Below are 22,239 nucleotides of genomic sequence, written 5' to 3' on the forward strand. Positions count from 1 at the left end.
TACAATATTGCTAAAGTTCCACTGCTTCAGAGTTTTAGCGCACACTATGAGAGTGCAAGCAGCACTGGCTTTCTTCCAGTTCCTATCAGTGATGTTTGCTGGGCTGCGAACTTGGTCATCTGTTAATATATTCATCACTCATTATGCTCTCTTACAGGTCTCATGCAATGATGCTAGATTTGAGAGAGTGGTGTTGCAGTCCTTGTTTAGGTAGCCTCTGATACCCTCTTCCATCTGGAACTGCTTGTGACTCACCTAAGGTGGAAGTGTGAGCACTCGGACAAAAAAACCTGTTACATACTTGTTTTGTAACTGTTGTTCTTTGAGTTAAGTTGCAAGTGACAATTCCACGACCGACCCACCCTCCTTCTCCTATACATTGGAGTCTCATTCTGCCCTTTTATATGTGCATGAGTGGGTGGAGGGCACATGTGCCGCCCCGACTGCTACTGCTGTGGGAGCAAGTTTCTTCCACTTAGGTGTACTTAGGTGTCATATACCTAGAGTGTAATGGACATGTGCAACCCATCTTGAAGAACTGTTACCAAACAGATAAATATCAGTTTTTTACTGGTGCAAATGAAAATTTAATAAAAAATTAAGAAAAATATCTATAGAAGTTTTCTCTACAAGCTGTTCTGAACAACTAGTGTACTATCTGGGCGAAAATAAAAGCAGTGTCGGCTGTCAGTCAGGAGGCTAAGTATACTAGATAGCCCTCTCCAAAGTTTTTACTTTTCAGGGCTGCCTGCAGACAGTTGGAGAGTTCCCACCTAAATCTGATCTTTGGCTTTTCAGTTCATTATTTGCTATCAGCAGTGTGATCCCTTATTATATATTTTATATGACCTATACTGCCAATTTTCTCAATGCTTCCAAGTTCCTTTGAGGTTTTTTGTTTTGTTTTGTTTGGGGTTTTTTTGCATGCTTGTGTGCCACAGCATTGAATGCCTTTTCCCAGTACTATTAAGCAAAATGCCAAAAGGCCTAAGAAAGGAAATTGAAGAGGCAGTGAAACATACTTCATTCTTCCGCCCTTGGTGGAAGGATGAGTGTACACTTTTGGACTCCAGAGCTGCTTTGCATTCTTCAAGGTACCTTTCCCCAACTAGTGTTACAGACGTGTTAGAATCTCCTTTATCACCCTCTTTACCCTTCCAACTGCCTCTGAATAGCAGCATTACAGTGACTCCCTGTCTGCCTGAAATTCAGCTGTTTCAGTAGTAAGCATGTTTCCCTCTATTATTCAGATTGTTTTTAATATTGCACCCTCGATTTCTCTCCTTAGTATGGTGGTAATTCATTTTGTGGTTTTCCATTGAATGGAGAGAGAGAGAGACCGTGCTAATTCCAGTTGTATTAGATTCCTCCCAAGAAAAGGAGCAGCTCTCAGACGGAGATTGAGAAGTTGCATTAAAATATTTGAAAACCCTTTTTTTTCCCCTTAGGAGTTTTTCAAACGTATGCTAAGAGAGAGTCATATTTATGGAGAGTGATAGAGCTCTCCAAAACCAAAGCTGAAGTATTTTCTTGCTCCATGCAAAAAAGACATGGTCATCTCATTTGATGCATCATATGTGATGTAAGATGAACAGAAGCCAACTAGCAAGAGATGTAGATTAAACTAAGATACAAATGAAGTATCATAAAATTCTGAAGAATAATCTGTTCCCAGAGCTACAATGAAGTACCTCCTCTCTGGTGAAGGACATAATAATTCAGAGAGAGGGGGTTACCCTCTTCCCACCAAGGACCCAGGCAGGTAACTCAAGAACTTTGAATCATCTATGCAAACATCTGTCATTGATTTCTTTTCCCAAAATTACAGTGTAGTGGGATTTGTCTTGATCATCAACAGGAACTAGAAAAGCCTAACTCACAGATGAACATTTACTCACCTGTTAATTCTGATGAGCCGTGCTCAAGTCTTTCAGAAGAATTTTTGCTCAAATTACGGTACATGATTGGAAAGGGAAAATCTTTTCTGACCTTTTCCAGCAGACCGTTCCTGGGCCTTGTTAGGAATGATGATACAATGCATAGCCATAGTCCATTGGTGAGGATCTATGTGAAACATAAAGACTTCTGCTGGATATTTTGGGCAATTTCCAGGAAGAACTGTTGAGGTTATATTTTTCTGATCATATATCAGTTCCTTACCTGGTGGTTCTGAGATAACATTATTTTAGGAGTTTCTTCCATATCCTTAAAGAACTGTTTTGGATGGTTTCCAGTCTGTTGATGTCAGAAGACATTTGGAAAAGTGGCATGCTCTCTACACATTAGGGCATGTTACTTTTCCAGGGTTGGCGCCCATGGTAATCAATCCAGCCAATGTATATTACAGAGGTACTGAACACTAAAGCACTGGCTAAATTGGATGGAGTGTTCAGTTTACACGCAGTGGGTTTCTGACCTGATTGTAACAAGGAAGGGCAAGCATGATCTGTGTGAGTACGTCTGTGCTACCAAAAAAAACCTTTGCGGCAGCGAGTGAGTCCAGATTAGCTGACTAGGGCTCACGCTACATGGCTACAGATGTTTGTCTCCTCTTCCCCTTCTTACCCCCCTCCCCTCCGCCAGATTTCAGAGCCAGGGCTCCAGCCCAAGTGGGAGCATTTACACTGCTATTTTTAGCCCTGTAGCCTGAGTCAGTTGACCTGGATTCTGAGACTCGCTGCTGCAGGGGTGTTTTGGTTTTTTTGTTTTGTTTTTTTGCAGTGTAGACATACCCTTTGTATCTGTGTTAGATTTCAGGATGGGATCACCCATAGAGGCCTCTAGAAGGGTTAGACAAAATTAGGCACTGATGCACATACCGCAAAACTGAATCTGATCAAAGCTTAAATTTATAGATAGCTTTGATAGGATCCTGGTAGTGAATTATGTAATAATCCAGATGTCTACAGTGAAAAGATTTGAAGTGTAGATACTTCTGATAAACTTACAGGGTAAAGGTTTCAGAGGAACAGCCGTGTTAGTCTGTATTCGCAAAAAGAAAAGGAGTACTTGTGGCACCTTAGAGACTAACCATTTGTGCTGGAAATGGCCCACCTGTTGATCACTTTAGATAAGCTATTACCAGCAGGACAGTGGGGTGGGAGGAGGTATTGTTTCATGATTTCTGTGTGTATATAAAGTCTGCTGCAGTTTCCACGGTAAACATCTGATGAAGTGATCTGTAGCTCACGAAAGCTCATGCTCAAATAAATTGGTTAGTCTCTAAGGTGCCACAAGTACTCCTTTTCTTTTTACAGGGTAAAGGAATCTGTATTTAGATAGCACAGGGCAGATGGATTCCTAAGACCTCTAAACATTCACAAACGTCCTATATTGAATCTGAATATTGTATTCCATCTACTTTTGCAAAACCTTTCTGAGCTTAAGAAGTTTTGATTACATTTATATACTAAGGTGGCAGCCATAGTCATAATCACTTCAGCTAGGAGGATTTCTGAATTTAGGGCCTTATTATGGTTCAAGCCACAGTATGAATATTCCACAAAGGAAAAATTGTTTTTCTTCAAGTGCTTGTTCACGTCCATTCCACATTAGGTGTGCGCGCACCACGTGCACGAGTGTCGGAAACTTTTTCCCTTAGCAGCTCCCGGCGGGGCCCCCCGTGTGGTGCCACTGCATATATACTCCCACCAGCCCGACCCCCTCCAGTTCCTTCTTACCGTCCATAGCGGCTTTGGAACAATCTCTCTCTCTCTCTCTCTCTCTCTCTCTCTCTCTCTCTCTCGTAGAAGAGCAGTCCTTTAGCCTTTAGAGTAGCTGTTATCAGTTCGTTAACATACCTATTGTGGACACTTAAGTCATTAGGTGCTTGGAGGCCTCCAGCACCCGCCCTGGGCTGCGGGGCATGCCGCAGGTTCACATCTTCAAGGCTTGTGCCACGTGCCGCAAACCCATGCCAGTTAGTGACCCCCACGACTCGTGTCTATGTTGCCTGGGGGACGGATATCAAACTGAATGGTGTAGAATTTGCAAGGCGTTTAAGCCAAGAACAAGGAAAGAAAGAGACTTTCGTCTAAAGCAGCTGTTGATGGAGGCCACATTGCAGCCACCAGGTCTGGAGCGCCTGACACTGGCTCAGGCTTCCTTGGTGCGTAGTGCCCCGGAGCCATCGAGAGACCCGGCACCAGCTAAGCACCGTAAACTATCGGCCCCAGAGCGCCAGGTTAGGCCCCGGCACCGCTCATCCTCCCTGGTGTGGCCCCCAGTACAGCCGAAAGGAAGGCGCGTTCGTTCCCTGCACAGGAGGCCGGTGCCTCCCAAGGCCCCGAGCACCAGTAAGAGCGGGAAGGCTGCGGTACCGGGGCTGACACCGGCGGTCCCGGCAGCACAAGCACCACCGAGCCCAGACCTAAGTGAGCTCAGTGCAGACGATGGGCTTGAGGGCATAACGGATCAGCCCTCTACACCAGGCACCTTTGAGGCTGCAAAGGACCTCATCGAGCTGTAGGCGGCAAGCCCCCTCCCATATGGGGACAACCCTCTGGCACCCATGCCTCGGGTGCCGTCGAGGGGTAAGCCGGCAATGGTGTGTCACTCAAGGACACTGTCCCGGCACCGCTCCCGGAGTTGGTCCCGGTTGAGCTCCGACTCCGCGGACTCACAGTTGCCAGCGGCCCAGAAGAAGGTTGCAGCACCAGCAGTATGTTGGCGCGAAGAAGCACTGGAAAGGGCACGCCACTCTCTGGCACCACCCAGAGACCGGCACTGGGAGGAGTTGGGACGGCCCTCGCCAGAGGACTCCTGCAGACGGTCCGGTCCAGGGAACGCCAGTCCCAGTCCAAATCCCGGTCCTGGTCCCGGGGATACAGCTCCTGCTCAGCCAGGAGCCGCTCATTCTCCCACCGGCGCAGACTGTTGGCACCACCGTGGCCTTAGCAATCAGTATCACCGCAGTCCGGCGCCAACTTCAGCCGCTGTAGCTACCTGTACTGGGCCCCGGACAGCAGGGACCCTCACAGGGCTGGCAACCCCAATGGGGGCTGCCAGGCCACTGGCCCTTCTGGACTCCCTGGACCTATCAGGAGCGCCAAGGGGCCCCGTCCAGAGCAAGTTACTTGGTGCAGTGGTCCCGGTCCCCGCACCGACGCCAGACGGTGCCGGAGGCTATAGTATCCAGGCCTCCAGCATCCCCCCAGGATAAACCAGAGAGACTGGCACCTAGTCCGGTCCCGTCCCATGGACTCCTGCCCCGGCCTGAGCCGGAGGCCCCTCCCACAGGAGCAGGGGAGCAGGAGGACCAACCAGAGGGGGTCGAGCTGCAGCTAACCTCCTCGTCTTCCCTGGATGAGGCGGTGGCAGGTACAGAGGTGTCCGGCCCTCCACCGATAGACCATAGAGCCCACCAGGAATTGCTGCACAGGGTCGCCCAAAACTTGGGGTTGCAGGCCGAAGAGAAGGTTGAGCAGGAGGACCCCATGGTGGATATTTTGAGCCCCAAAGGTCCATCCGGAATATCACTCCTGGTCATTAAGACCATTCAGTCCAACTATAAGACTATATGGCAGACCCCGGCCTCCAGTGCTCCAACGGAACGAGCTGGCAGACTCCCTCAGCAGGTCGTACCGCATGCACAAGTGGATGCTCAGGGTGGATGTCGTGCTTTCGCTCTTTCGCAGGTGGGGATTTCCCTGGGTAGACCTGTTAGCCACCAGGGCCAATGCCCAGGGCTCACTCGCGGACGCGTTTGCAATCCCGTGGAGAGGGGGCTTGATGTATGCCATCCCCCCGCTCCCCTTGGTGCACAAGGTCCTACTCAAGGTGTGCAGGGACAGGGCAGCGGTGATCCTCATCGCCCCAGCCTGGGCCTGCCAGCACTGGTACACATCTCTCCTAGAGCTGTCGGTGGAGGCCCCAGTTGTCCTGCCCCTACACCGGGACCTCATTACACAGGACGGCAGGCGGCTTCTCCACCCCGACCTATAGTCACTGCACCTGACAGCATGGAGGCTCTGTGGCTAAATGCCCTGGAGAGTCAGTGCTCCCTTCCCATGCAGCAGATTCTGCTTGGCAGTAGAAAGCCCTCTACCAGGGCGGCCTATATGGCCAAGTGGAAAAGGTTCTTGTGTTGGTGTGAACCCCGACAGGTGCGGCAGTGCCAGGCCCCGGTGCAGGCCATCCTGGAGTACCTCCTGCACCTCAAGCAGCAAGGACTAGCCCCGTTCTCACTCAGAGTGCACCTGACGGCCATCTCTGCCTTCCATCTGGGGTTCTCGGGGGGCTTGGTGTTTTCCTACCCAATGGTGGGACGATTCCTTACAGGGTTGGAGAGAGTGTTCCCATACTCCCACCCACCAGTCCCTCCATGGAACCTTAACCTGATCCTCTCTAAACTCATAGGACCCCCTTTCGAGCCCCTCGCTTCCTGTTCTCTCCTCCACCTTTCCTGGAAGGTGGCATTTCTGGTTGCCATTACCTCGGCTAGAATGGTGTCCGAACTGAGGGCCCTCACCTCTGAGCCACCGTATACAGTATTTCACAAGGACAAGGTGCAGCTCCGGCCGCACCCCAAGTTCCTCCCTAAGGTGGTCTTCCAGTTCTATTTGGGCCAGGACATTTGTCTGCCGGTCTTCTTTCCGGAACCCCATACGGACCCGAGTCACCACAGCTTGCACACCCTGCATGTGCGTTGAGCGCTGGCGTTCTATTTGGAGCTCACCAAGCCCTTTCGCAAATCCGCGCAGCTATTTGTGGCCATAGCAGAGAGGATGAAAGGCCTCCCAGTGTTGGTGCAGCAGATTTCATCTTGGATTACTGCATCCGGGCGTGCTATGAGCTCACAGGTTTTCCAGCCCCCGCGGTCACAGCCCACTTGACCAGGGCGCAAGCGACTTCCACGGCGTTCCTGGCACAGGTCCCAATCTAGGAGATCTGCAGAGCAGCCACCTGGTCCTCAGTGCACACCTTCACAACCCACTACGCAGTCAACCAGCAGGCCAGAGAGGACGCGGCGGTTGGCAGAGCGATCCTCCAAGCAGTTGTTCCATGACTCCTACCCTCCTCCAGAGGTAAGCTTGTGATTCACCTAATGTGGAATGGACGTGAACAAGCACTCGAAGAAGAAAAAACGGTTACTTACTTTCTTGTAACTGTAGTTCTTTGAGATGTGGTGTTCACGTCCATTCCACCACCCACCCTCCTACCCCTGTAGTGTAGATGTACCCTAAGAATCCATCTAACCATCTTGCTGCAAGAAACTGTCTAACCAGCTTTACATCCAAAACGATGCCACTTGACAAGGACAGGCTTGTGATAGAAAGAGAGATGAGAAAATACTAATTGAAAGCATCAAGAATATTCATAAAAACAGGACTTATTTTTTATTTTTATAGCCCTCACTACAGGCAAAAAATGGTATTCAAGGACACAATAGAGAGGGCGTTCAAACAGCATATGTTTGACCTTCAAGCAAATTCTACTAGAAATACAACATTTCCTAAGGTGGAAGAAGTTCAACAATCACTAAATTAATATGCAAGCTAGCCTGCCAGCATACTTTCTCAAAAAAACCCAAAGCTCAATTGTCACATTAACTGATACATCCTTCAGCTAGAAGATGCTTCACATTGTTGTGGACCAATGATTTCAAATGATCTATTTGGAAGAAAGTATTTGAGAAGTTCTTTCCTTCCTTTATGCTCCCATACCTAATGTTTGTGTTTTTGCTGGGATGCTCATTACTGACCTCTCTTTAATTTAGGAATTAATACATTCTGGTTTGGGGGGAGAGGGGAATCGGCTAACCTGTTTATTTTTTTTCTACAAGATGTCTGAACATCTGTCCATTTCTCCTTTTCTCCTTTTAATTTTGAGAGAGAAGATACAATATTGGGGTGGCAATATACACAGTGAGGGAGTGGGATGAATGGGCTTTTACAGTATCAACAACTTTACCAACAGCTTTGACACTGCTTTTGTTTCTGTTGCCCAACTAGTAATAACTAAATTGCACTGCTGAGTTATTATCCCATTGAAAATTAGCAGGTAAATGAAACTTTCCTTTCAAAATTTCTTGCTCTACAGATAGAAGAATACAGAGGAAAGTTTGGTTGCCATCCTAGTGGCATACTGAGTTATTTGAGGGGGAAAGTGATGATAAAGTAGTGCATTATTAAGTGAAAATTAATGTTAAACAATAACAGGAAGTTCTTTGAATGCTGTCCCTGTGGGTGCTCCACTCCAGGCGCCGGGATGTACCATCACCTGGAGTGGAGCACCAATAGGGACACACATCTCGAAGAACCTCAGTCACTGCAAGTTGAGTAACCTTCTCTTTCCAGTGTCTTGTGTTATGTAGATTTTTTCTAATTTGCTAAATTGCAGTAATTTGGAGGGTAACAGGAAATTTCTGTGCTGAATATTAGCCTAGTGTAAAATATCAGCCTGTTAGAAAAGTGAGAGTTGAGCTTGGATTCTGTGTAGTGAAAGGTGACATGCAGTTTTATAGCGATACTTGAAGTGAAATGTTAGGGGTTTTATTTGCTGGTGTACTGAGTGATCTTTTCGGCCTGTCATACTCTGAGGAATGCTGAGCTGGTTTTCAGCAAGTTAAAATTAGTTTTAATGAGCCAATTTTTCTACATTATGTATGAGCATTTCTCTAGTACTCTTAAGTCATGAGATACTGTAAATTAGAGCTCAGAATGAAGAAGTGGGCAATAGTTTCTTAGTTACCAACTCAGTAAGGATGACTGACAACTGTCATTAGTGATGAACATTCATTTAGTTTACTATATTTGTTCTATACTTTTGACTTATACTGCTTAACAGAATTTGTTGGTGTATTTCACCTATATTGAATATAATGATTGGATACCTTAATTATGGTGTTTAATTTCTACTTTATTTTTATTTCCTTAAAGGGCCCAATCTGGCACAGGGCTGTGAAAGCCCTTTGAAATTAGTCCTTGTGGGAGTAGTCCTCAATGCTGTAATTACGCTAATTCTCCCATAGAGAATATGTGTTTTTCTTTGTGAGCCTTGAAGATGAAATAAAAGGGGCATGAGGCCTTTTTTTTGGTGGGGGGGAGGGAAGAGGTAAGGAGGGTTTCTAAAAATGTAAAAGAGCCTAAAGTAGTTATTTTAAACCTAAAAATGGTTTCTGGGCTGTTTTTAAAAAAACAACAAAAAACTTGTCTTTTCTATAACACTGATTTGGGTACCTAATAAAATTATGTCATCACGAGACTAAAAACTGAGCACTTGAAAGAGGAAGGAATATCTTAATGGGATTGACTATTTAAAACTTATTTCTTGTCTAGCACCTATGTAACTCTCACTGCCCAATCATTGCCTGGGGGAAAGCATATCTTTGTTAAAGATTCAGCACACTTCTCCCTTCTCTAAACCTTGTCTGTATTAGAATTTAAATGAGATGTGCTTGCTAACATTGTGGGTCTAGTGTAAAGTAGGAACGCTGCCTTGAACATGTGTTATTCTGATCAAGTTAAAACCTTAGGAGCTTAGCTTTGAACTCAGACACCTGAGTATGCGTTAAACTAAGTATCCATTGCTTGTCTGTACTAAACTTTTAGAATGTTCCAGTGTATGTCTACATTACAGACTAAATTGTAATGATGATAGGCACACCTGCATTAGCTTAAATTTAGCTAGTGCAGCTAATAGTAGCAATGAGGATGTGACTAACTTGTCTAGGCAGCTAGCCTGCCCTTAAATCTGTGCTTTTCCATCTTCACTGCTATTGTTTCCCCTGCTAGCTTGATTAAAACTAATGCAGATATGCCTAAATGCACTATAGTTACACCTGAATTTGCAGTGCAGATGTACCATCAGCCTTTTATCCTAGTGTAGATAAGGCCTCAGAGTGCCCATGCATGTACTTGAGGTACCACCCCATCCCCAAGAAGTCTTTCAACAAAACTAGGGAAGATCAGAATTCAATACTGCTGATATTTCTAAGGTAAAGAAACAAGCAGGACAAAAACCATGCAAACTCTTTCTGTAAATCATGGGGGGAAATCATTTGTGGCTCATCTTTAAAGAATAGCATAGTTTTAGGAATCAATGCAGGGATTTATGATGCTATATTTGAGCTTATGTTGATGTTTTCATTAGAAATTATTTTTTTAGAGTCTGTTACTCTGCCAATATTTTTTAAGAAACTTGGTATTTATACTGTAAGACCAGGAATAATTGTGTTAGTCTTAAGTTATTTATTTTATTGTATTTAGCAAGTTATTAGAAGCTTTAAAGTGAAGAGATATTGGGACCTGGAAACTGGCCTTCCCCCACCTATCCTTTCACACAGGAGTATTCTCCATGACACAGCCCTCTGAACTGATAAACTAATTACTAATTAATTTCAGAGTAACAGCCGTGGTAGTCTGTATTTGCAAAAAGAAAAGGAGTATTTGTGGCACCTTAGAGACTAACCAATTTATTTGAGCATAAGCTTTCGTGAGCTACAGCTCACTTCATCGGATGCATACTGTAGAAAATACAGACAATGATTTTATACACACAAACCTTGAAAAAATTATCACTATAAAAGGTTTTCTCTCCTCCCACGCCACTCTCCTGCTGGTAATACTTATTATTACCAGCTTATTACCAGCAGGAGAGTGGGATGGGGGGAGAGAAAACCTTTTGTAGTGATAATCACCCATTTTTTCATGGTTTGTGTGTATAAAATCGTTGTCTGTATTTTCTACAGTATGCATCCGATGAAGTGAGCTGTAGCTCACGAAAGCTTATGCTCAAAAAAATTGGTTAGTCTCTAAGGTGCCACAAGTACTCCTTTTCTAATTACTAATTAAGAGCTGGATTCACCAGTTCAGTTTGACTGCTTTGCCTTGCCCTGCTGATGCAAAGCAGTTGTAAATTCAACTATTGGTGCACTCTGGCTGCTTTATGCTGTTCTGGTATACCAGTGAATCTGCTGTTAAATTAAAAGTTTTTAAAAAATTTGACAGAAATATTGCATAGTATCATTCTCTCAGGTTTCTTGTTTAGTATTCATGTATGAGATTTTAAATAATTTTAAAAAAAAAAGCAATATTCCTAAACAGAAAACTAGATGAAAATTGATTTTTGTCTCCTTAATATGAAATGGTCTCTGTGTTTTGCGGATAAAATAAAAATTGAGACAATTTTTAGTGAGTAATGTACACTGACTTTCAGTTAAAGTTTCTAAAGGATTTTTATCATATTAACCGAGGCTTTATCTACACTGGTACTTCATTGGCAAAACTTTTGTCGTTCAGGGGTGTTACAAAAACACACCCACCCCTGCCCCCCAAATGACAAATGTTTTACCGACAAAAAGCACCTGTGTAAACAGCATTTTGTGAGCAGGAGCTCTCTCCTGCCCGTAAAGCCACTGCCGCTTGTGGGGGGTGGTGGAAGTTTCGAGAGCTCTCTCCTGCCGACAAAAAGCAGCTACACTGGGGTGCCTTTTAGTGGCTCAGCTGTAGCGGCGCAGCCCTGTTACTAAAAGCCTCGTAGCATAGCCATAGCCTTACTGAACATGATCCACAGTCAGAATTCATGTGTTGAGTGACAGTCTTTGGCCTACTAGGTTTTTAAAAAAAATCTTATTTAAAAAAGTTAAAATATAGATTTATGTGAATGCTTCAATGATGGTAGTTCTGGTTATTCATTTTCTTTAAATTATACATACTGTACATATGTATTTTCTCACTAGCACTTAGTTGCTGTATAGCTTGAGAGGAGTGATTGAAGTTACATTTGGTGAAAATAATAGTTTTCTGCAAATCAAAGTAGTTTTAGGGAATGGAATTTGTTTTTGCTTTGTTGGGTGGTGGATAATTATCCCCTGAAAAATTTATGTGAAAATTTACCAAACATAAAACAGCTTGTTCATAAACACATAGAGTAAATCATTTAAAAAAAAAAACCAACAACTTCCTAGCCAATCAGCCACCAGCAGTTGGGGGATGGACTGGCCCAGGATGTTTGACATCTTACTATTATGGTGGTAGGGAGTTAGAATTCCCTTAGATGCATGAATGCATAGTAGGGATGCTAAATGAATTTTTGACCTGTCCAGTCAATTGTCTGTAGTTTTACATGACTCTGTGGAAAAATGACCATTTTATGCTAGACTGTCTTCTGAAATAACTGATGCTGTATGTTACTGGAAATCTGAAACTCCCAGATTTCACAAGACAAATAACAGTTTTAGCTATTTGAGATACTGTGGTTTAAAATTAAATTCAGTTGCTGAATCAGGGCCTTTGAGGGGTAGGTGCATGCACTAAGACTAGGAGTAGGGGATAAGAAGGCTGTGTGTTTTTGCAGAGAGAATGTGTATGCTTTAGTGCATATAACATGTTTTTTCTGGTCTGTGACCTATCCAGTCAGCTCCACCAGTAATTAAATAACAGCAGAAAAATTGTATTTGCTTCTTTCTGATTGGCTTATGTACTGACAATATTACAACATGGTGCTGTTATGCATTTTCTCCATGAGAGACAGGTAGCTACTTTTGTTTTTGTTAAATTTGGTGTAATCTCAATAAGTTTTGTGGTATCTGATTTACAAGTTCAGGTTTTTGCATTGTTTCTATGTAAGCATAACACTGTTACTGGCGCACATGTGCATATTCCATCAATGCTACTGTCAGATTTGAAATCACTAATAAAATTTATTTGGAAATAAACCTAAACTCATAATGAGTTACTTATGGTTTTTAAAGTCTTTACTATTAAATTATTTAGTTCTTATTAAATGACTGTTTTTATTATAATTAATTATTTTACTTTCCCACTTTTACAGTTCAGTTTCACATTGCCCACTTATATGAAATCCAGGTAAGTGTTAAGCTTTTTGTACTTTTGATGAAATATAGTCAGTGTATTATATAATCAGTGTGAAATCCAGCCCACTAGTGACACTTTTGTGAATGTAAGTTAGGCGGCACATGCTTTGTGATGTTCGCATCAACTTATGTTCATTAAGAAGATAATTATAATGGACGAACAGCTCAGGGAATGTAATTCGTTGTTGTAAGTTTGAAATATTGCACATATAAGAGGCTGGCTAGCTATTTTTTCTTAATCTTTGTATTTGCCAGTTCCTAGATACACTGTCAGTCATTTTCAGGCAAGAACTAAACTTTAACTATTGGCTAAAATTTCTTTGTGAAATTTTAAATTGACTTTCAATACAGTAGTTCCTAAAACAGTTGCCAGATGCTCTAAGGCTCCATATGTGTGAACATAAAGAAACCTATAAATGAGGTTATTGCCAGATAAGATGAGTCGTCATCTGCAGACTGTAAAGTTATGCTGTTATCAATTCTGGGCCAAATTCTGCCCTCAGAGTTTCCTCAGTAGGCTTTTGGTAATGTATGGACAGCTTATCCACCAATTTGAATGAAGAAGCCAGGATGCAAATAAATGTAACACACTAACTATTATGTATACCTTCAAAGTGTGGTGTAATTTGAGTGAAAACATAGTCACATAATGTGCATTGTACGCTTTCTATTGTGTATAGATATAGATACTAGTTGAAAAAAACAAGTAAAAGATGTGTCCTGAAGAACACAGATAAATAGAAAACAAAAGCTATTGTGAACAAAATAATGCCAAGTAAATTCTGTGCTTTCCTCAACTAAAGGATAAAATAAATGTAATTTTTGTGGGTGGAGCATAAATTGACTGTTTTGTGAAAGTTAAATCATTTTTAAAAAAACCATGTATATTTTGTAAATCAAACATCCAGATCCTCATATCAGGTGTCTTACGTCAGTGGTTTCCAAACTTTTTACTGAGGTGACCCACCCACGGTCCAAATTTGTGGGGGGCCAGGAGGGCAAAATTATAGACTAGGTTTGTCCTTCGCTGCTGCCACCAGTGCTGCCTTCTCATGCTGCCAAGGGAGCACTGACTACCTGCAGCAGCGTTCTCTGCCCCAGCACCGCAATGCTAATTCTGACCTTGTGCAGAAGGCAGGCTGTCATGGAAGGTTGGTTGAGCCAAACCTGAGTGGCACTGTAGCCATGCAGATTAGGTTGCAATGTCACTCACCCAAATTTGGACCAGCTGCCCCTCTGTCATTGACCGCCTCTTCTCCGCAACAGGCCAGAATTACCATTGCAGTGCTGGGGCAGAGGTCATGGGGCAGGTCATGAAGGAGGGGCAGCCGAGCCAAACCTGAGTGGTGGTGCTGCTGCTTCTTTGTATGGCTGATGTGGAGCAACAACTATAATTTTACATTTAAAGACAGATAATTACGTCAAGAGTAAGGTGGCTTGGGTTGTTGCTCTGAAGACCGGGAGATCGTTGATGGATGTTCTGTCGCCGGGTTGCTGGCATTAGTTGTGATTTCTCATTTAACAGAGTGGGCTGTGTGAAGGCTGGCATTTTCCACTCCCGAGTGGTGATATGGCGCTGTGACCCCATGCACCAGAACACAATGCCTGGAGTAGGGAGTTAGGGTCAGCCCCACGGGACAGGAGCTACCACTGTGGCGTGCGTGCAGGGTGGGCTCGCTCTCCAACCCCCACCCCACCGGGCCTGTGACCCATTAAACCTTCTCATGACCCCATCATTTGGGAGAAACAGCTTTATATAATTGGATGATGGGCATTTACTCTGAACAGTGTTTCGTCTGCGCTGAATTTTCCAGTAAGGTGTGTCTGAATTTAAAGCCTTATCTCAACACAGATTAGAGCCAAGAACTTGGGCTCTGATACTAGCTGCTGTAGTTCTTACAGTGTAGATGTACTGTGACCAGCTTCAGTAGTGCTTCAAAGGGACGATCTTGTATGCTCTTATCCATTTTTGTGGCCATTCTAGGTGCATCCAAGCCAAAGTCTTTTGCCAGTCAACTATACATCTGTGTGGGATTGAGGGTTCCCATGGAACCAAAGATTCTGTTTAAAAACAACTTTTAAACAATGTGATGTTCTCCTACAGTTAACAGTGAAAACAAATATAAATAAAAGTGAAAATCACTTAATTGATTTTCATTTTCCAAGCTGAGCAAAATTCAGGAAGAAAACCAATATAAATAGCAAGAAATAGATTGGATTTTTAAAATTTTAACTTTTAATATTCTGAGTAATGTAAACAAGAACTTTGATTATAGCATGTTATTTTTAAGTTGTGTTTCTTTTAAGATAACCTGCAAATTTAATTAATTTGATTCATTTTGCCTAACTTGGTCATTGAATTCATTTTGTGGAAAGCCTCATATAGCACAACAAAGACTATATAAGTACATTTTCAGTGCTTTTCTACAAATGCTGTGCAACATAGTATATACTTCAGTCCTTACCAAACAATTGTTTGTTTAGAATGTAAATCTGTATTCTTCCTATACAACTGCAAATTAGCTCCTACAGTGGAAAATGCTGATTTTTCATTCTCCTAGAACTCCAATTTTGTGGCAGTTGCATGTCTTTTCCAGCAAGCCCACCTAGTTTGGTGTTAATATTGGAATAAATAACCAGAATTGGAGCTGATTACTAAGAAATACCCATTTAACCAAAATTGCAGTGGAGTTTTAGCAGTGTGGGTCATCATGTTTCAGTTTAAGTGATATCAAGAGGAATATACACATGTTTAATTGATTCTGCTTTTAATATGTGTAAGTGAAAAATGCATATATACAAGATTATAGGCTTGAGAGGTTATAGCCCAGAAGAAGGGCTATAAAAATAGAACTTGTCCATCTATACTGGAGTACAGTATTTTAGATAAATGACATACATACAAATCATTGTTTTCACCAACATAACTAGAGACAATATTGAAAAGGAGAAATGTATTATTCTGCTGTGCCAAAATTAACTAAAAATTTATAGTTTATACATGTTGCAACTTTTAAATAATGTGATACATTTAAAAATGTAATTTTTAAATCTGAAGTTTTATTCTATAAAATGCAAACTGTATGCATTTATGACGAATTACTTACGTTCAGGGCTAAGGCTTAGAGAGAGTTCTTGGATACAGCAGAGCTGTTTAAATGGCAGACTGATAAATTGCATGCATACTTAGTTGGGACCAGGAAACAGATTAACTGCACTGCATTTCAGTGAGTGAGCAATGTATAAATGGCACACTTTGTGTTTGTAAGCCTGCTTGTACAGATAAGTATATTTCGTGGAATAAATATTTTTATTTACTTGGATCTCTAAAATATGCTAGAAAGGGTGTCAGGGAAGTTTTAGACCTTTTCTCATGCTGAGTAGCACCTTGCTCTGATGACAGGTTTCAGAGCAGCAGCCATGTTAGTCTGTATCCGCAAAAAGAAAAGGAGGACTTGTGACACCTTAGAGACCAACAAATTTATTTGAGCATAAGCTTTCGTGAGCTACGAAAGCTTATGCTCAAATAAATTTGTTGGTCTCTAAGGTGCCACAAGTCCTCCTTCACCTTGCTCTGAGTGATTCCACTAATGTCAGTGAGATATTTTTGGAGTAAAGGTCTGTTCAATACGAGTAAAAATACCAAATCTGCCCAAATTGTGAAACAAAAATTTCAGTTGTTTCAATGCCAGTAAAATTCCGCTAAATCTCCTCCGCAGTACAGTTCTTCGTTCAATTCATGATTTTTATGTTCTAGAATGATTGCTAAATATATCACTTACCTAAACGCAGTTTTTAAAAAATATTGTATACAGCACTTGTTCCTAAAGCAAATAGTTAAATATTAATGTTTGCGAGCACAATCTCTTCCTGTAATATTTTGACAATAGATATTTTGATTCTACCGGTTTAAGAATTGCCTATTGTAATGTTATCCATGTGGGCTTCAGATATGATAATAGTGTAAACAATGGGCGAGATCCTCAGCTGTTGTAAATCAGCAACGTTCCATTGAAGTCAGTTGAACAATACTAATTTTTATCAACTGAGACTTGGTCCAATCGCTTTTCAGGCATTGCTCTCACATGCTGCAGTGCAACACACCTAAAATCAGTGACAAAACTGATTCTGTAGTAGCACATTTAGTTAAATTATTTTACAGTTTTTATTTTAATAATGAATCCAGTGCACTTAGCCTATTTTTAACTGTTGACAACATTATTAAATGCTGCCCAGGTTGTTAGAGTGGCGTGATATTGAAGGGTATGTGGCTGGTTGACAGGTTAAGGAATGAACCCTCTAATTCTGAATTCTAGTCTTGAGACTTTCAAGATTCATAGGCCAGAAATGGATCATTATGATTATCTAGTCTGACCCATGTAACTCAGACTATAGAATTTCACAAGTGATGCCAGCATCAAGCCTGTTGTAACTTCTGGCTGAGCTTCAGAATATCTCCTAGAAAGTCATCCAATCTTGTTTTAAAGACTTCAAGTGATGGAGAATCCACCAAATGTCTAGGTAAGGTTTTCCAGTGGTTACCCTCACTGTTAAAAATTCATATTTCTACTCTGAATTTGTTTAGCTTCGACTTCCATCCACAGGATGTTGTTATGCCTTTATTTGCTGGACTAAAGAGCCTCTACTATCAGAAATCTTTTTTCTGTGTGTAGGTACTTAGAGACCTACATGCCTATGGGTGATCAAGTCACCTCTTAAACCTTCTATTTGATAAGCGAAATAGATAAGCTTCTTTAGTCTCTTACTGTAATGGTGTGTTTTCCAGACCTTGAATCATTCTTTTAGCTATTTCTCAAACCTTTCCAATTTGTCAATATCCTTTTTAAATATGGACATTAGGACACAGTATTCCAGTAATACTCTCTCACTAATGCATTGGTCACCCTGTTTAACCTTTTCACGTATTGGCATATTAGCTTATTTCTAGCACTCTGTATCTTCCCCAGTAATCCAAGATTTATTAAATATCAGTGAGTCACAGAACTCCTTCAGCCAGTTCTTTCAGAACTCTTGGGTGCAAGCTATATCTAGTCTTGCAGATTTTACAATGTTAACTTCAGTAGTTGCTGTTTAACATCCTCCTTATTTGCTACTAGAATAGAAAGTATTTCATACTCACACCTTTCAGTGATATCATCCAGTTTCTTTCCAAATATGGAACAGACATATTTATTGAACTCTTCTTCCTTTTCCTGCATCATTGACCATTTTACTATCCCTACCTAGTAACAGACCTATACCTTTGTAAGATTTCTTTTGATCCTGATGATAAATTTTAAAAATTCCTTCGTATTGTCCTTAACCGTAATGGGCATGAATTTTTCAGATAGTTAGCTTCCCTTATCAGTTGTCTACGTTCTGTGACTGCTGAGTTAGTCATTGCTATCAACTTCCCCTTTTTCTGTTCATTCTATATTATTGCTGCTTTCACTTTCCTTCTTAACCAGACTGATATTTTAATCAAGAAAGTCCTGTCTTGTGATTGTAGAATTTGGGCTTTGGGGCATATAGCAAAGATAACAACTCCTAATAATCATTCATATTGCTTTGTTTAAATGTTAATTCCCTGTCAATTTTGCTTACAGTTGCTTTCAGCTTTATGAAATTGTCCCCTTTAAATCACCAAAGATAGATAGATATATTTTTACTACTCAGGACTATATTCTGTTTGCACATAATCGATGTAACTAGGTTGTGAACATTTGCATCTCGACAGTCACTAACGTTTAGTTCAGTGGTCAGTTGATCTTCCTCAGAAATTAGGTCTAATTTTGAATATCGCTAGCTAAACTGTAATACATTTTATGTAAGGAAATTATTAGAATTTTTAAAAATTCCAAAAAAGTTGGATTAGTGGTAACATGAGACCTCCTGCATGTATCTCCCAGATTGAAATCAGGGAGGAGTAACTGAGGAATTAAGGCATTTAAAATAAATTTACCATTAACAATAATTACATTATATACAGTATATATAGTCACAATAACAGACACAGATTAATGCTGTCAAATAAAATTCAGCTGTTTTGAAACACTGCCCATTCAAATAGCGAAGGAAAGAGTACACAGTCTGAAAGCCTTTTTCATCACCATGGCCCTGAACCTATAAACTATTGTGATGGGTTTTCCGAGGATGCAACCTGGAACTGGGGTAGCGCTGAGCCCTCTCTTACCAACCTGGGCTCCCTCTCACACTATGATGATGTACAAGCTGCAAACCTCTCCACGTACTGCACTTACACAGACATCCACAGGCAGGGACACACGTAGTTGAATTACATGAATGCTTCTCCCAGCCACTTATGAACCAACAACAGAGAGTCTCCAGCCAATTCTCTCCAGCTCCCCAGCTTAGGACCCCAGAGCTGTACCATCTTGCTCTGGTCAGAAGCCTGACCAGTGTAAGTGTTACCCAATCCACCCCTCCCTCATTGTATAGAGGACATGCACCGGCTTTTGTTCACTGTGCAGAGGTTTCCCTAGCACTTCAAGCAAAACACGCTGTTTTAGGTAAAATATAAAACAGATTTGTTAACAACAGAAAGATTTTAAGGGATTATAAGTGGTAGGCATCATGGATGGAGATGGTTACCAAAGAAAACAAAAATAGATGCACAATCTTAAATTCTATAAACTAGACAATATTTGAATCAGACAGATATTACAAGCAGGTTACAGATCTTCAATGCGTAGTTTGGAATGCTCCTTCAGCCTGGAACCACCTCCCCAGTTCAAAAGTCTTTGTCCTCCAGACATGTTTCTAGGTGTTGAGTTGTGTGGGGGAGTGAGGCCAAGTGATGATGTCACTTCCCCTCTTTTATAGCTTCTTCCAGCTTGCTGGAAAGAGACTTTGCTATGACTTGGATCAAGCAGTCTCCATTGTATACTGTTTCTAGGATAGTCCTTGAGTGTGTGGACTCCCTTTAATGGGCCATCAGCAGCATCTGGCTGCTCCATTGTTGTACCCGAAAGGCTGATTGTGGGTGTTCCCAACCTCACAACATATTTCAGTAACACACACATAGCAAAACTTTATAACTTCCCATACAGTGATAGCACATACAATCCAATAAGATATTAATGTTTAACAGATCAAGACCTCTAAAATGATACCTCACAAGGCATACTTTGTACAAAACATATCATAATTATATGACAGTGGTGAATATGAGGGCTCCCTGGTGCTGCTTTGAATTAGAGTGCCACAACTACTCAGAGGTTTGCAGCTTGAGGCCCCATGCTTCTACCGTACATATGAATTAGAAAGTGAACACGTTCATGATTCAAGCACATGTTGTATAAATAGAGGATGACAAGATAGAATATCCTAATGTTGCTAATATATTTCAGTACCTTTAGTGGCTGTGTATATTTGAAAATCAGAGCTCCCAGTATGACTGAAATCATCCTACTACCGGGCAATAAACATCTAATGCTACCTACAGCCATAAGTTATAGAAAAATAGATTTTAAAATATTGACCTTTTTTGCATCATCTACAAACTGCCTCAGTCACCAATATTAGAGCATGGCTACACTACAGCAGCCCAGCTTTGGCGGTGTAGGTGTAGCGCCATAGTGCAGACGTTTCTTACATCAGTGGAAGGGGTTTTTCCACTGATGTAGTTAATCCACCTCTGCAAGAGGCAACAGCTATGTTGACCTTGCTGCATCTTCACAGGGGGTTAGGCTGAGATAACTTCAGTGCTCAGGGTGTAGTATTTTTCACAGCCCTGGGCGAAGTAGCTAGGCCAATCTTATTTTTAAGTGTAAACAGGGTCTTGGTTTTTGTTTGTTTCTGTTTTGGAGTTTGTGGGAGGAATTTACAAGTTTATTGACTGCACTCTGTTACTATAGCAATGAGCTCAGTAGACACCCTGACTAAAACAGTATAGAAGTATAGGGCCAAATTTAAGAAAACCCATTTTGACATTGCAGTGACCATTGGTTTGAATATAAATGGCATGATGCATATGTAGGAAACCTGGCTAAATCACTCTTTTGCAAAAATTTTCCTCTTAATTATATTGTTTTATGTATTGACTTTATACCAACTATTATGTCTTCAGACAGGTTATTCCACTGCACTATGTATCTCCATCATTAAAGCTTTCATTGCACTGTATACAAGAAATTTTGTTGTAGATTTTCTTGGAATGCATTTGTGTGCTATCAGTGCTGTGCCACAGTTACTATTGGTAGTAGGATATAAATTTTATGAATAATCCATTTCCTTTCCTTCACCCTCCACCCCTCCTCCAGAGAAAGTATCACTCTGCAAAGGAAGCTTATGAACAACTTTTGCAGACCGAAAACCTTCCGGCACAAGTAAAGGCAACTGTCTTACAGCAATTAGGTATGTAAAAGCAAGTTTTCTTTTATTTGTATGTGTTTGGATTTGCCTCTCTAGTTGTTTTTATTTTGCTGTCTGTCTTTGCAATTAATAATAAGTGCATTCAGAAGATGCTTTTTGAAGGCTCTTTTTCCAGTGAGTCAAAAATTCACTAAATATCATACATGAGGTTTTTACCCAAGTTAGAGAGAATAACAACCATAAATAACCTCTCTACTAGTAGAAGGGAGGGGAGAGACAGATCTTAAATGAAAACTTTATAATTTGTAGGGTTCTTGGATATTATAGTGATTTATACTAACAGTACATTGTGTAGTATAGGAGAGAATTTTGGTGAAAAACAGGAGCGGTTAAGCACCAGTTGCAACAAAATACTTGTTTCATTTGTAGGGAGGGTTTATAATGGAAACTGCATAAATGAGTGAAAAGAAACGTAAAAGCTGGAGTCATTTTCCATGTTTTGGAAAGTTCAGGTATCTTCTTTTAGTCTAGATTTTCTACTGGATGGGTAGAACATTCTTAATTTATCATGTAGGTTTTATAAAAATAGTTTCAAAGTATATTCACTTTAATTTTTTATTTAATACAGTGAATTCTTCATTCACTACTATCATGTTTTTATTTAATTTAATATTTTTAATATTTATTTAGTCTGCTTTCTTCAGTTTTCCTTTCCTTTTTGATAATTGGCAGACAACTTCATCAAGAATTTGTCTATAATGCTTGCCTTTTGCGATGTAGATTGGTTGTGTATTGCTTGGATTTAATTTACTTAGCTTTTGATTTTCTGCATAGGAGTAAAAATAAATAAAACTTACTGAAATTTACATCTCCTATTTAAGAGCATGAATGGTAGAGACACCACAGCAGCTACAGATCAAATTGATTTGAGGAAATAATCACTAGTCCCTACTTTTGAAACCCATAAGTGGGGCATGGGGTAAGAGAAGATATTCAGATGTAGCTCAGGTTTTTTGCAGTCAAATAAGGCAATGGTCTCTCCATTTCAGTTTTTTCCCCCTAAAATATTCAGAAGTATATTTAGTATT

General features: G+C 41.2%; 1 protein-coding gene across 10 annotated transcripts in view; it reads left to right on the plus strand.

Moving 5' to 3' along the window:
- KDM6A (lysine demethylase 6A) overlaps positions 1 to 22,239 on the plus strand; it is a 280,386-nt gene that overhangs the window by 176,386 nt on the left and 81,761 nt on the right. For 9 of the 10 annotated variants that reach the window (XM_073359011.1, XM_073358944.1, XM_073358964.1 and 6 more), the window contains 2 exons: positions 12,775 to 12,809; positions 21,100 to 21,193. In XM_073359011.1, the coding sequence (XP_073215112.1) occupies positions 12,775 to 12,809; positions 21,100 to 21,193 (129 nt within the window). The remainder of the gene's footprint in view (positions 1 to 12,774; positions 12,810 to 21,099; positions 21,194 to 22,239) is intronic. The other variant, XM_073358955.1, reaches the window with a different exon arrangement.

The sequence above is a fragment of the Lepidochelys kempii genome, chromosome 1, assembly GCF_965140265.1.
Source record: "Lepidochelys kempii isolate rLepKem1 chromosome 1, rLepKem1.hap2, whole genome shotgun sequence".
Taxonomy (NCBI): domain Eukaryota; kingdom Metazoa; phylum Chordata; order Testudines; family Cheloniidae; genus Lepidochelys; species Lepidochelys kempii.